The sequence below is a fragment of the Equus caballus genome, chromosome 1 (assembly GCF_041296265.1).
Source record: "Equus caballus isolate H_3958 breed thoroughbred chromosome 1, TB-T2T, whole genome shotgun sequence".
In the NCBI taxonomy this organism is placed as follows: domain Eukaryota; kingdom Metazoa; phylum Chordata; class Mammalia; order Perissodactyla; family Equidae; genus Equus; species Equus caballus.
Genome location: NC_091684.1, coordinates 161,331,696 through 161,346,117, shown reverse-complemented (window position 1 = coordinate 161,346,117; position 14,422 = coordinate 161,331,696). Strand labels below are relative to the sequence as shown.

At 59.0% G+C, this 14,422-nt stretch overlaps 2 protein-coding genes across 4 annotated transcripts in view; one reads left to right on the top strand and one right to left on the bottom strand.

Moving 5' to 3' along the window:
* Positions 1 to 8,366, top strand: part of PAK6 (p21 (RAC1) activated kinase 6) — a 36,517-nt gene extending 28,151 nt beyond the window's left edge. For all 3 annotated transcript variants that reach the window (XM_005603152.4, XM_070272001.1, XM_070272000.1), the window contains exons 6-11: positions 3,287 to 3,784; positions 3,921 to 4,054; positions 4,400 to 4,526; positions 4,629 to 4,754; positions 5,223 to 5,357; positions 6,773 to 8,366. In XM_005603152.4, coding sequence (XP_005603209.1) covers positions 3,287 to 3,784; positions 3,921 to 4,054; positions 4,400 to 4,526; positions 4,629 to 4,754; positions 5,223 to 5,357; positions 6,773 to 6,940 — 1,188 coding nt within the window. In that variant the 3' untranslated portion in view covers positions 6,941 to 8,366. The remainder of the gene's footprint in view (positions 1 to 3,286; positions 3,785 to 3,920; positions 4,055 to 4,399; positions 4,527 to 4,628; positions 4,755 to 5,222; positions 5,358 to 6,772) is intronic.
* An 886-nt stretch (positions 8,367 to 9,252) lies between these two features.
* ANKRD63 (ankyrin repeat domain 63) lies at positions 9,253 to 14,157 on the bottom strand. Its single transcript, XM_023620111.2, has one exon. The coding sequence runs from the start codon at positions 13,428 to 13,430 to the stop codon at positions 12,282 to 12,284; it is 1,149 nt and encodes a 382-aa protein (XP_023475879.1). The 5' UTR covers positions 13,431 to 14,157; the 3' UTR covers positions 9,253 to 12,281.
* Between the last annotated feature and the right edge of the window lie 265 nt (positions 14,158 to 14,422).

Genomic DNA, 14,422 nt, shown 5'->3' with positions numbered 1-14,422 from the left:
TTGAGTGAGGGCAGGGAGGCCAAAGAGGTAAGACAGGAGCCCGGGGGATTTAGAAGTGGTTCTACTTAGAGGCAGAAAGGCGAAGGCAGAAGACCTCAACAATCAGGACCTTGGTTAAGCACCTACTGTGTACCACATTCTCCCTTACATGCCCAGGACCCCCAGTAGGACCACAACATAGGGGTGAGGGGTTAGGCTGACTGGGGCTGAAGTCTGGCCTTGCCCCTCACTGCTTAGTGACTCTGGGCAAGTTACTTAACCTCTCTGAGCCTGTTTCCTTACCTACAAATGCAGATGATAATAGTACCCAGGGGACAATAAAATAACCCACAGGGTTATGAGAATAAAATGAGATAATGCATTTAAGGCCCTTCTCAAAGTGGCAAGCCCTCAATATTAATAACTGAGGTAAGCCCTCAATAAATGGCTTTAATATTTTTTAAATATTATAATATGGCCTCTGCCTTTGGGGCACTTACTGTACAGCCCTCCAAGCCCACAGCCAGAGAGCCCGGCCCTGTCACCATGTCCCAGGAAGGAAAAATGAAGCATCATGATAACTCACATGCACAACTCTTCTAGTGGCTTCCGGCCCAGGAAGAGGTCTCAGTCGCATAGTAACTCCAGAATCAACCCAGAGCCCTTAACAGTTCATTCCATCTTTTGTCCCCCTTTCCCTTTCTTGGCGGGGTTTAACAAGTTTCATCTGGTCCTTTCTTGTGGTTACATTAAGTAAAAGCTCCCTCCATGTGGAGACAGGCAGTAAGGCCAACAGGGGGACACTTGGGACCAGACCCTGCTGAAGTGAAGACCGAGCCCGGCTCCACCACCCGTGTCCTTTGTCCCAGGCCACGTGGGTGCCAGGTTTTCCACTGGATCCCTGCATTTTCAGCTTCCCACTGCACCCTCAGCCCCCCAGGCTCAGCCAGCACCTGCAGCAGTGTCTCCGTGGGGGCCTTCCTCAGCCCCTCCGCACAGCTGTCCTCACCCCTCCACCAGGCCCACTCATCCACAGAGCAGAGGCAGCCGTGCAGGATGCTGGGAGGCCAGGAGGTGAAGGGAATCACTTCACAGCCCCTTAGAAACTCAGAGGGAGAGAAGTCAAGGGCGGTTCGAGCAGCCTCAGGAGCCGCTGGAGGTACTTTTAGGTCCCGGAGCTTGCCCAGCCCCACACAGATGCTCAGAGAGGCCATTTTCTGGCTTAGGTCCATGCCTCGCAGGCCAGCAGGCAGCCTTTTTTGGGGGCTGGTCTGGTGACTGTGTGATGAAGTGAGCTCTGCCGGGTGACATCTCGTGGAACCTCTGTTCCAGGACATGGCCTCCCAGCCTCACTGGTGGCCCTGCCCCCTCCAGCCCCAGTCCCAGCCCTCACACAGGCTCCCAGAGGCCATGGAACCTCAGAGCCCATTTGTCCAGAGCTGCTCAAGTGTGGTCCACGGGCTTCCTACATCAAAACCCAGGGGCCTTGTTAAAATACAGAGTCCCTACTCTGGGGACCAACTGAAGCGGTCCCTGCCCTGGCAATCTGCATTCTATCCAGCTCCCCAGATCACTGCATTTATAGAGGAGACTGGGGCTCAGAGAGGGTGACTTGCCTAAGATGCATCGCAAGTCAGAGCAGAGCAGGACTGGAACCTGACCGTAGTCCGGAGGTCCCACTGCCCCACAGCCTAGAATGGAGAAAGGTGGGTGAGGGTCGAGGGCCAGCAGAGACATGAGAGACCCTCTTTACTCTCCAGATGTGCTCGCCGGGCAGCCCAGAGTCGTTGCCGCCGTGCTGGGAGGCTTTCCTGGCCCCTTCGCTGCGGAGGCTGAGCTCCAGCCCAGCACGGCCTGCCAGAGGCTGGCGCCCACGCTGGGTGGGCAGGCGGGGGGTGGGGTTGATGGCAGAGTCTGCCCCCGGGCTCTCTGCTGGGAGGGGCCCCCGTGCACATGCTCGACTCTAGACAAGACCAGGGACTAGGGTGAGGGTGGGAGCCCTAAGTCTTAGGAAAGGGGTGCTGAGGGGGTGGAAAAGGCTCTGGCTGAGCCTGGTGGGACCCAAGGCCCAGGTTGGGGTCTGTGATCAAGCAGCCCGGCCCCCGGCTGAGTGCTGAGGAGATTTCCTGAGTTTGATTCACCTTTGGGGGTTGGGACCAGGACCACTGGGCATGTAGACAGCCGTCTGTGTGCTGGGTTCTGAGACGTCTGGGAGGCAGCTCTGCAGTGTCCTCCATCCGGTGACACATGGCCCTCTCCAGGAGCACCTTTTAAAAACACATAATCCCTGGGAGGAGTCATGTTGCACATCGTCAGCTCCTTGGGGAAAACGCAAGGATGGGACCCTTTCCTGCCAGGCTTGTGGGAGGTTTTGGGCCCAGAAAGGCAAGGAGCCTCGAAGGCTTCCAGGGAGAGGCCTGAGCAGGGCTCACGAGGGACCCAGTCTGCTGCTCAGCTCCACCTTCCCTCCCTCCCACCAGAGACCATGAGGATAGGCCCCCTGCCTTACCATCCTTGCTGGGGGTCATCAGCCAGGAGTTTCATGCTCGGGAGCAAGTAGAGGGACTGCTCTGGGGACCCCTTAGGACTCTGCCCACCCCTGGCCCCAAGGATTGGGTTTGGCTGGACCTCCTGATTCCAGATCTCTCTGGCACCAGATCCCCAGCCCAGGGGACGCCTGAGAACCCCCTGGATGGTAATAGGGCTCCGTGGTGCTCTGTTGGGGACATAGTCTCACAGCACAGAGGTGCAGACTCCCTCTTGTCAGACACAAGCAGGGCTGTGAGACCCCACTGCGGCTTCCCCGCCTGTCCAGGGGGTCAGTCACAGCTGTCCTCTGTCCCCGCCCCCCACTGTCCAGGGCCTCCTCTGCCCATATGGGCCCTTGAGTGAGGGAGCCATGGGAGTAAATGCCCCTGACCCAGATTCCCCGTGCAGCCCCGCAGCATAGAGGGCAGACTGCCTCCCGGTGGCCTCCCTGGGGTCTGGCTGTCAATTACCCAGGAAGAAATACCCAGCACAAGGACACCCCGGGGACTCGGCATTCTTCGTCTTCCCAGGAGCAGCAGAGTGGATGTAAAGAGCTGTTTCATCTGCTCACCTGGGAACACTGGGAGCTGGTTTCCCTAGTGGTTTGGCTTCAGCTCTGTTTGAAAATCTCTGCTCCCGGCACCTCCTCAATTTGGTCTGACGCCTGCATGACCTGCCCATGCCCAGAAGTCACAGCAGCCACCCCCTGCCTCTGGGAAGCTTGTTCCAAACACTGCCACTGCCAAACCCCTTTCTGTTTCTTTCTTCCTCCCTGCAGCCCAGCTCCTCTTTCCGACCGCCACAGAAAGGCTCCCCCACAAGCCTGGTGGCTAAGGCCCAGTCCTTGCCTTCCGACCAGCCCGTGGGGATCTTCAGCCCTCTGACCACCTCAGATACCAGCAGCCCCCAGAAGTCCCTCCGCACAGCCCCAGCCACTGGGCCACCTCCAGGCCGGTCTTCCCCAGCGGGCTCACCCCGCACCCGGCATGCCCAGATCAGCACCAGCAACCTGTACCTGCCCCATGACCCCACGGTGGCCAAGGGTGCCCTGGCTGGCGAGGACACAGGTGTTGTGACCCACGAGCAGTTCAAGGCTGCGCTCAGGATGGTGGTGGACCAGGGCGACCCCCGGCTGCTGCTGGACAGCTACGTGAAGATTGGCGAGGGCTCCACAGGCATAGTCTGCCTGGCCCGGGAGAAGCACTCGGGCCGCCAGGTGGCCGTCAAGATGATGGACCTCAGGAAGCAGCAGCGCAGGGAGCTGCTCTTTAATGAGGTGGGAGGGGAGGGGAGGGCGGGAGGTGGGCGGGGCGTTCGGGATGGGCAGTGAGCATGGAGCCAGGCAGGACATCAGTGAGCAGGGCCAGTAGGGACTGTGCCTGGCACTCAGACATCCCCGCCTGCCCCCCCAGGTGGTGATCATGCGGGACTACCAGCACGTCAACGTGGTGGAGATGTACAAGAGCTACCTGGTGGGTGAGGAGCTGTGGGTGCTTATGGAGTTCCTGCAGGGCGGGGCCCTCACCGACATCGTCTCCCAAGTCAGGTGGGCAACTGGGAGGGCGGGGTCCCAAGTGATGGCTGCCCTCCCCACTGCCCTAGCAGGGGCACTGGGAAGCTCGGGCCCAGAAGACTTGGGGTGCCCACTGGATTGTCCTGAGGTTCCCTTGTCTGTTTGGGTTAACGGAGCAGGGGCTGGTGGGGGGAGGCCAAAGTAGTCTCCAGTCTAGGCCCAGGCCCTAAGGCTCTGGCCTGCCTAGGCTGCCGCACACATTGCCCCAGAGCTGTGGAGCTGGGTACCAGGGGCACCCACTCTGCCCAGCCCAGCTGTCCTGCAGCCCTGCCAAAGCTAATATTCTTTTCCGCCGGTGGTCCTGCCTTCCCCATCCAGGCTGAACGAGGAGCAGATCGCCACAGTGTGTGAGGCCGTGCTGCAGGCCCTGGCTTACCTGCATGCCCAGGGTGTCATCCACCGGGACATCAAGAGTGACTCCATCCTGCTGACCCTCGATGGCAGGGTAGGGCCCTCCCCACCCTGGCACACTCATGCCCCCTACTTCCCTGCTCCCATCTCCTGGTTCACCACTGACTCTCCTTTCTCCCTCTCACTTCAACCCCAGGTGAAACTCTCCGACTTCGGATTTTGTGCTCAGATCAGCAAAGATGTCCCTAAGAGGAAGTCCCTGGTGGGAACCCCCTACTGGATGGCTCCTGAAGTGATCTCCAGGTCTTTGTATGCGACCGAGGTAACCGTTCCCTTCAGCTCCTCGTCCTCCCAGGGCAGGCTTGGGGGTACACTGCTCTTCCACTTGTGGCCCCCTCTGGAGCCCCCTGCCAAAAATAGCCCTGGTTCTCAGTCAAGACCCCACCCCACTGCCTACTGCCCCCTGCCCCCTCTTGGATGGGTCTGCTCTCTCCTGTGACTTGGTTGCCACAAACTGGTATTGAAAATGCCCTCCCTCACCTCAAGGGCAGAATGGGATACGGCCAGGCTTATCCATGTGTGATGGCGTTTCTCAGAGAGTGGCTGACAGCTATGTCCCTACAGTCAATGGTCATTTATGCAGGAAATAACTGACCACAGGGCAGGTGGCCAGGAAGGAAGCTAACTCACCAAGGAGAGCTGGGACCAGCTGCTCCCCTCCCCCTGCAGTACGCTGCTACCAAGGGGCCACACTCTGGCCAGTGGAATCAGGGACGTTCTCCTCCTGCAGGTGGATATCTGGTCTCTGGGCATCATGGTGATTGAGATGGTGGACGGGGAGCCACCGTACTTCAGCGACTCACCAGTGCAAGCCATGAAGAGGCTCCGGGACAGCCCTCCACCCAAGCTGAAAAACTCTCACAAGGTCAGTCAGAGCACAAAGTGTGACCCCACAGACCCCATTCTTCCTGAGGCTTAGAGGACCGGAGCCTGGGCTCCCAGGCCCAGCCTCTCCCTTTCACAGAAGCCAGAGGGTCTGCGTTCCCAGAAAAAGACTGCTCTTTCTCCACACAAAACCTGCGCCTGGGTGTGAAGCCACATCTACCCACAAACTCCCACGGTCACTCTGAAAAGTTTCCAGCTGCAAGCAATTGACAGGAGCCCAAGATAAGGGAAAGCAAGGCTGTCAGGAATCCCCGATGTCCTGGGGAGGAACCCAAAGAAGCCAATTGAGCAGGAACCCCTCCACCCCATCTGTCAGGGAGCCATACCATGGCACATTGTTCCCAGTCTATCGCAGCAAATTCGCTTATCCTCCATCAATGCACGTCTTCACCACATCGGAGCCAGTTTTTCCCTTAAAACCTGTGTGTGTGTGTTTAACCCTTTTCTGCCAAATCCACCTAAAACCACAGGCCTTGCCTGTGGTCACCCCCTGCTGGTGGCCAGGTCAGCACAGGGCTGCGAAGTGGTACTGCCATCTGGTGGTCAGAGCGAGAAATGTCCCAGAGGGTTGAGGCCCAGTCCTTGAATGGCAAAATAGTTCTGTAGCCCCAACACAGCTGGATGGGAGGACAGACAGGAAAGACCTTTCAAGACAACTGGTCCTTGGAGCTTGCACTGCTGACCCCAAGATTAGCAGATAGGGGAGATGTCCAACTGGCTAATTCCCCAGAGGATGGAGCCTTCTGTAACAGCCCAAGACTCAGCCTCATCCCAAGATACTGGCTCAAAATGAATCCAGATAAGCCAGTGATTTAGTCCCTAAGGCTTAGAGCAATAAAGAAATCTTCCTTTTCAGGTCCCACCTTATTCTTTTCTATTTTTCAAAACACTTCTTCATCTCTGACCTCTTTTTTTAATCTTCACAAAAAGGCCTTTGTGGCAGACAGGGCAAACACGTTTTATCTTTAGCCCATTTTGCAGATGAGAAAACTGAGGTTTAGAGAAAACTGCAACTTGCCCAAGATCAGGGGTAGACCCAGGACTGGATCACTGATACCAATCCCATGTCCCTTCCACAGAGCCGCGGGGCCTGAACGCTGAGAGCCCTGAGGAGCAGGGTGGGGACCCAGCCATATTTGAGCCCAGCTCCCCAGGGCTCCAGGCATCCTAATTCCCTTGCTCAGAAGCACCCCCTAGAGGTGAACTGGCCACTTTCCCTGGACTGATGCTGACTTTCTTTACCTCCCTGACAATCCAAAAGTACTGAGCCTGGGAGGCACAAGGAAGTAAGAAACGAGAGAATTTAAGACTTCCAAATGAAGGTGGGGCCAGGCAGATAGGTCACCCCAAAGTGACTGCAAACCGTGGCTTCCTCTCACTGCCCTGTCTCCCCAGGTGTCCCCCGTGCTGCGAGACTTCCTGGAACGGATGCTGGTACGCGACCCCCAGGAAAGGGCCACCGCCCAGGAGCTCCTGGACCACCCCTTCCTGCTGCAGACGGGGCTGCCCGATTGCCTGGTGCCCCTGATCCAGCTCTACCGCAAGCAGACCTCTGCCTGCTGAGCCCACCCACAGAGTGCGCCTGCCGCCTGCACCCACAGGCAGGGGACAGTGGGCAGCCAGCCTGCCAGCAGGGCCTGCCTGCCTCATTCTCTCAGTATTCTCTCCAAAGATTGAATGTGAAGTCCCATCCCCGCCCTCCTGCCCTTCAGCCCACTGGGCCAGGCCGGACCTGCCCTCTCGGTCTCTCTCCCTCCCCAGTGAGTCCCCAGTTGCCTTTGGGATGATGAAGACCCTTCTGCAGGATGCCCCTTTGTTATTTGCACAGGGATATTTCTAAGAAATGCAGAGACCAGCCTTCCTGGCCACGGCAGCCAACACAGCAGAAAAGGCTGCTGTGGTTTTTAAAGGTAGTTGTACACTAGCATCCCAGGCCTCCCAAGAGGGCAGCCTGTCTATCTTCACCAGGATACGTGCTGTTCTCAGCTCCAATTCCAAACCCTGGGGTCTCGAGAGGGCCACAGGGAAGGGTTTGAACACCTGAATCCATCTTCCGCCCTTGTGTCTGACTTCCTGAAGGCAGGGTCCCACCCACACCTGCTTCCCGACCCACCTGGGCTGACAACACTCTCCCTGCACAGCCTGCCGGAATGGTGAACAGCCGGCTCGTAGGCCATGGGAGGGGGAGGGGCACTTTCTGGGTGAAAGAGAAAGAATGGGGTGGGTGGTAGAGGTGGTCTCCCTTTCTAGGATGTGTGGATGTGTGTGTGTGTGTGTGTGCACGTATGTGTAAGTGGAGGAAGGTCACCCCGACAGCCTGGCTCCCTTCAGGTCACCCACAGGCAGCTTCAGGAAGCCTTCCCCATCCTCCCTCCCACTAAGTCCTGCTCTGAGGGGACCTGCTTTCTCGGCCTGGCTTCCCACCTTTTAAGTCCTGTGTTTCTACCTGACCGTGAAGAGGTCCGTATTGAGTCTCGTACCTCCTGCAGGCTTGGCAGCTTTCCGAGTTTCTCCTGCACTGTGCAGTCTGAGAGCCAGAGACCAGAATGGTGAGGGAACAAACTTTGTTTTACCTGTGGGTGTCATCTCAATAACCTGGTCATCAGGGACCCGTTCTTTTCAAAATCCAGGTCTGGGGGAGGTGACCCAGCTGCCGGGGTTCCATCACATCAAGAGAATGGGCACCCCATTTGTGCAAACCATCTGCACCCACCGCCTCCTCAGACACCTGGCTCCTTGTCCTCCTTCCCTCCCACCTTCAGGGCTGTGGCGAGGCAGGGAACCCCAGGGAGGAACTACAGGTGCCCAGACCCTCTCTAGATAATATTTTTAGATTCCTCTGCTCCCTGGTGGCCTGCTTTGGGGCAAAAAAAAATTTGCCAGGACTTTTTTTAAGGGTCAGAGTTTTAAAAACAAAAGCATCTTCCCTAGAAACTTTTGTGAATTGTTTGCACTTGTGCCTGTTTTAAATTAAACTGAGTGTTCAAAACCTCTGGGCTTCCTGTTGTCTCTGGGCATGGAGCCAGGCTGTCTTCGAGCTGGACACCCTGGAGTGGGTGTGGCCGTCCCTCCTCCCCCACGTGAGCTCCCCAGCAGTCACTCTAGTCCACAAAAAACCCAACTCCCTGGTGGCTTGTGAACCCGAAATGAGGGCAGAGAAAGAGGGAAACAGGAAGTAAAAGGCCCTTGGGACTGAAAGAGCTGAGAAATAGACAGGGCTCCTTCCCAGGGGAGAAGAGCCCAGCGGGGAAAGCCAGGGCGAGGGCTGTGCTTGCTGGCACAGGAGCCCTGGGGGCAGCCGCCAGGGCTGATGACCACTTTCTGTAGCAGCATCTCACCTCCCCTGTTACCTTCAGAGGCTGCTCTCCTCGAAGTCAGAGGCTGGAACTGCTTCCAAAGAGAAAGCAGTCTCTGTTTCGGTTCTCAGAACTGAGGGGGACAGTGAGGCGTTGTGAAAGAGCAGTAGAGGCTAGAAATCAAGAAACCTGGGTTCTGGTCCTGGGGGTGGGGGAGGCAGCTGAAATTATCTTTAAACTTCTAGCTCTGACACTGATTCCAGCACTTCCTTCCTGAAATCTCATCCTACCCCCTAACCCAGGGTTCACGGAAACCTCTTAACCAGGTGCAAAGAGTCATATAGATCTCCCACTCCCCACAGCATTCCCACCTAGATGGCTGCCCTGGTCCGAGGGCCCCAGTCCCACCAGCTCAGTCCGAAGCAGCACCTGAGTCTTCCCTTCAGGAGGCAGCCACATGGGAGGGACAGAGATGGAGGCTGATGGAGGGTGGAAGCTTCGTAGGAAGCAACATGCCCTTCCACCTCTCCAAAGGGAGCCCAGTTAGGAGTGGTTGGCAGGGCAAAGAAAGGCCAGTTCTTGCAAGTGACTAATACTGGATTTATTAACTATTCTTTTGAGTTCTAATAGTCCTTCCACCACACAGCATCATTCCAAAAGCATGTGCGTACATCAGGTAGCCTCACACACAGACCAGTTCTGAGCTTGATCTCAGTACTGAGCTCCAGTGGCATAGGCGACTCTTCACAATGACAAAAGCAATAAGAGTTGGAAAAGCAAAATGTTTAGAAAAGTCTCTTGTAAAGTGGAGGGAGCTAGAGAGGACCCCAGCCTCAACGCCCTGGGGCTGACAATGAGAGGAAGTGCAGGAGAGCGACCCGACCCGTGGCGGAAAGTCTACGTTCTGCACAGAGCTGGGGCTGGTGAGAAATCTGCAAGAACGCCAAGTCAGTTCAACACACAATTCAGTTCAGACAGGAAAGACCTGCTGTGGTTTTTTAGAAACATCACTTTCAACCACCAAGTCGTTGGCAACTCCACCGGGAGGAGCCCTGGTGGTTGTTTACCCCATACAGAGGGCCCAAGGTGACATTCAATCAGAAAGCCCCATGTCAGCCACACTTGAAAGATAACAGCACCTTCCACACAATGTGCAACCCAGACCTCGTTGTGTTTTGAAGAAGCCAAAATACTTGTATTCTTACACCATTAAAAACTTCGTGAAAGTTAAACACAGTTGGAAAGGGATTCAGTGAGCAAGCAAGGATCAGAAAAAAAAAAAAAAAATTGCGCATGAGGTGCCCAGATATCTCCCACCAACCCCAGGTCCTCTCGCGCTTCGGTATTGTTTACCCACCGCCCAAACAGTGGGGCTGAGGAGAGGGGGAAGGGCGAAACCTCAGAAACGAAAGCAAATCTCATCAGAAGAAAACAGTGCATAATTGGTAGGTCCCAAGGTTCAGAAATCATAAGGGAGGGGTCGGGAGCTCCAGTTCTTCAGAAGACAGCAGGAGCTCTCAGGACACGGAGCCTTAACTTGGAAGATCTTGGGGTCCTTAGTGAAGGGTCTGGGCTCCTGCTACTCCAAATGCGAGTTTTTTTGTTCATTGTCCCTCATTTCACTGCTGTGAAATGACTTCAAGTATCCGGATTTAATATACTACAAGAGGAAGAGGATTCCATGGGTAAATGCACACGGAGGGAGAAGTACACAGCGATGATCCCAAACATAACCAGAAGTCCGAACGCCCAGCCAGGGCGCAGCAAGGAGAGCGCAGCGTGGCCACCAGGGGGCACCAGAGATCGCGTCCCGTGTAGGGGCCCCCGCGGCCTCGCTGACTGCGCCGGTGGAAGGATCTGGGAGGCGTCTGACACCAACACAAGGCCCGCCCTTGGTCACCCACCCTTCACCTCCAGGCCCAACTTCTCAGTACAGGTCATTCTCTCTCTGGGCAGTTCCCTTAGAGTTACTAGTGAGAAACCTTCCGTTCTGCAAAGACGAATAGATCGACGTCTTGAAAAGACCTGACCGCAAGTGGATAAAGGGGTGCACGCTCAACCTTCAGAGTTCACCACAAAAGCCCCACGCGCCGCCGCCCCGCAGGCTCGGCGCACGGATACACGTGCTCGCGCTTCCGCAGGGTCCTAGGGCACCAGAGTCGCCAGACGCCCCTGTCGCCCCTCGCTAGGCCAGCACAAAGAGGAGGACGGGGGCGGGGAGGGAGGGGACGAAGGACCAGGCCGGCAAAGGGCCTTTAACTACCTCTCTGGGGTCGCCTCTGACTCACTAATCTGCCAGGTAATAAAGCTGGGCCGAGCCTGCGTCCCACGCATTGGGGCAGAGGCAGGGGTCTTTGGTCTCGACCTCTAGCATCCATCATCCGCCCTGCCCTCCATTAACGGCCCAGCAAGGAGCAGGAGCTGTTGAACAGCTCCCTTCCAGCTCTCACCGGAGTTTGATGTAATTTAAACCCGGACCTGTGGCTCGTGTGGGCTTGCGACTCCCGCGCGCCGCCGTTTAACGTGGCAAACACTTCAGTCAATTATCCCCCTCGCAGAGCTTCTATTTAAAGAGACATTGTCAGGTTCTTAAGCCTCGGATCATACCCGCTGCTTTCTGCTTCATGTACAAAGAGACTCAAAACACGAGTTCTTTGAGCCTTGGAAGAAATACAATTAAGCAAAGCCTTCGCAACCGTTCCAACCTGCGGGAGCACCCACGTGCGGGACCGGGGAGCTGGGAGGCGGTGGGGGCGGGGGAAGTGCTAAGTCCTTTCCATTTCAGGCCTCTGAGAGTGAGAGGAAATAAGGCTAGGCTGTGAGGGGTGAGACCCCAAAGATGGAACTCAAATGGAGCGGAGCTGAAGAACAGGCTGGCTCAGAGCCCAGAGAGGGGCCAGGCAGAGGTTGGGTTGGGGTAGTGACCCCCGATTGTCAATGAAGGTGAATCCTGGGTAGGCCTGGGGCAGAGACAAGAGGGAGCAGGAATTACCCCAGAACCTGGTTCAAGGGGCAACTGGTGTTCAACACCGGAGGCTCTGCCACCCCCAAAATATGCTTTGTCTTGAGGCAATTTCTCCCCCCAAAAATTTAACCTCCAGATTCCTTCCTAATCAGCCCTCCCGTCCAGAAAGTCTCTTAGGTCGTGTGTGGCATTACTGTCAGCATCACCTGGGGTGGGGAAGGCAGGGACACTGTTCCACCTGCCTGGTTGCCAGGGTATGGGGAAACCTGGCAAGGGTAAGGGGGCCGGGCGGGAGCCAGCAGGACTCAGCACTGAGCCTTAGGGCCTAGGGAAGAGGGTCCACCTTCCCGGCTGGAAGACTGTAGCCCATGGAAGCAGTCTTCTGCTCCTCACCTCCCAGGACAGGAAAGGCAGGCTGCAGCGAAGATGAGAGACTTAGGCGGGGAATACCAACAAGCACAAAAAAAGACTGAGAGAGGGGTCCCTTTTAGAAAGAGGGTACCTCGCCTTGGCAGTGGGGACAGGTTCTGGGATCACGGGCAGGAAACTGCCAGGAAAGTGAGGGATCTGGAAGAAAGAGAGAAATCCCAGGGTAGCAGAGACGGAAGGGGGGCGGGGGGAGCAGTGCTGGCCTCGACGCTGTTTACCGCTGGGCGTGCAGCACCACGGCCTCCGTGCCAGCCTGCCGAGGCTGAAGCCCAGGCACTGAGTGGGGCAGAGCGTTGGCCTCTAACTCCGAGCTGCTCTCGGGCCCTGGTGCCTCCCCAACCAGGCTGGGGATGTCTGGAGCTGTGGAGCGTCGGCGCAAACCCAGGCGGCCAGAGCCGGGGTCGCCCTCTGGGTGGGGGCTAAGGCCGATGGGGGCTTGCACTAAGGTTGGGGGCGCTCCCTCCAGCACCTCCTGTGAACGCCACCGCCCAGTCCCCGAAGACTGGGGCGAATTTGGTCGGGGCATCAGGGCTCCCGCCCGCAGTCGAGCTGCCTCCTCCTCGGTCATGGCACCCAGAGCCAGGCTCATGCTCCGGCCCAGCTCGGGCCGCTCGCTGCCCTGCGCCCGGTGCCGGCCCGAGCTCTTGCCCCCCGAGCCAGCCTCGCCGCCGTGACCATGGCCGCCGGCCGCTCGCGCAAAGCGCGCCAAGAGAGGCCGTGGGAGGCGGCGGGGGCTGGGTCGTCGGCGCTCCGGGCTGGGCGCGGGAGCCGGACGGCCCGGGGGGCTGTCGGAGTTGGAGCCCCGGGCCGCGGCGGCGGCGGCTGCGCGGCCCCAGGGCCCGGTGAGCGCCTGCACGCAGGTCCCGTGACCGCGAGCGGCGGCCAGCTGCAGCGCCGTGAGGCCCGCACGGTTGGTGCGGTCGAGGCGCAGGCCGAGGCGGCGGAAAGAGCGCACCAGGAACTCGAGCACCGCCCCATGGCCGCACGCCGCCGCCCACATCACCGGGCTGTTGCCTGCAGAGTCGGCCGCCTCGGGGTCACCGCTGAACTGCACCAGCAGCTGCACGGCGTCCAGGTGGCCGCGTTCACACGCCAGGCTGAGCGCCGTGCGGCCGCGCTCATCCCGCAGGTTCACTGCCGCACCCTGCTCCAGCAGTAGCCGCACAAAGCGCGCGCGCAGCGCGGGGTCTGGCAGCCCCACGGCCACCATGAGTGGCGTGCGGCCCTGCTCTGCGCGACAGTCGATGATGCTGCGGTCCAACGCATCCAGCACAAAGCGGGCCAGGTGCACTTTGCCCGCCTGCATAGCCTCCAGGAAGGTGCGCGTACCCGCTCGGGGGCACAGGTCCTTGGGCTTCAGCATGGCCCTGGCCGCCGCGCCCAGGCGGCCCGGCAGCTCCGCACGGGGGCGCCCCTGTTCCCGCGCCCCGCGGGGCTCTGGCCCCCGCCGATGCTCTGCTATGGCTCCCTCTGCGCGTGGGCGGCTGCGGCCGAGGGTCCCGGGCTTCCCACTCTTGTCCTCGCGCTGCTCCCGCTGTCCCGCAGCTCCTCGGCCGCACGCCTGGCGTCTCGCTGCTCCTTCCCTGGGCTTCCCGCCTGGAGGTGTACGTTGCTCGCTACTCCGAGCTCCGCGCCTGGCCCGCCACCAGACGACGGGAGACGAAGCTCAGCCACCGCCTGCCTCTCCTGCTGCTTTCTCTGCGTCCGGCGCTCCTCAGTCCCTCGTGGCTTGGAGCCGCGCGGCTCGCCCGCGCACGGGGCAGCGCCCACTCCCCTGCTGAGACGGTGGCGCCCGCCGAGCGCGCCTGCCTCCAGCCCTGGCGGGGCGCGCCGCTCCTCAAGCAGCTGGCGCCGCTCCTCCGCCTCCTCCCTCTCGCGGGGGCCGGGCCACGCCAGGGCGCTTGCTCCTTACTTGGGGGGCTCAGCGGCGCGGGAGCCGCCGCCTGCCTGGATACCTGGCTTTATAGCCTCGGGGGTCTCCATGGCAATGGCTGCCCTGGAAGCAGGCTGAGCCGTCCAGGCAGAAACGGACGGGGCGGGGGAGAACCCCCCTGACCCCCACCCCTTCGTGGGCCTCGATGTCGGGGTGTGGCTCCTCCTCCGCGCTCCCCTGGGGCTGCGGTGGTGGTTGCGGGGCGGGGGTGGGGGCTGCTCACTGGGGGCCACAGGCACTGGATCGAGCCAATCCCAAAGTCACAGTCTTCTCTCCCCGCCCTCCGCCCCCACCGGAGTCGCTGCCCTAGGCTCCTTAGAAACTGGCGGGACCTCGGGCCCGTCGGGGAAGACCGAGGGCTGCCCCCACCAGTGTTGGTGGAAGGAAATGGGACCCTATGAGGGCAGAACTGGACCATAAGC

What these genes read in the sequence shown, in the direction of transcription:
- ANKRD63 (XM_023620111.2), bottom strand. Translation starts at nt 13,430, where the DNA reads ATGCTGAAGCCCAAGGACCTGTGCCCCCGAGCGGGTACGCGCACCTTC.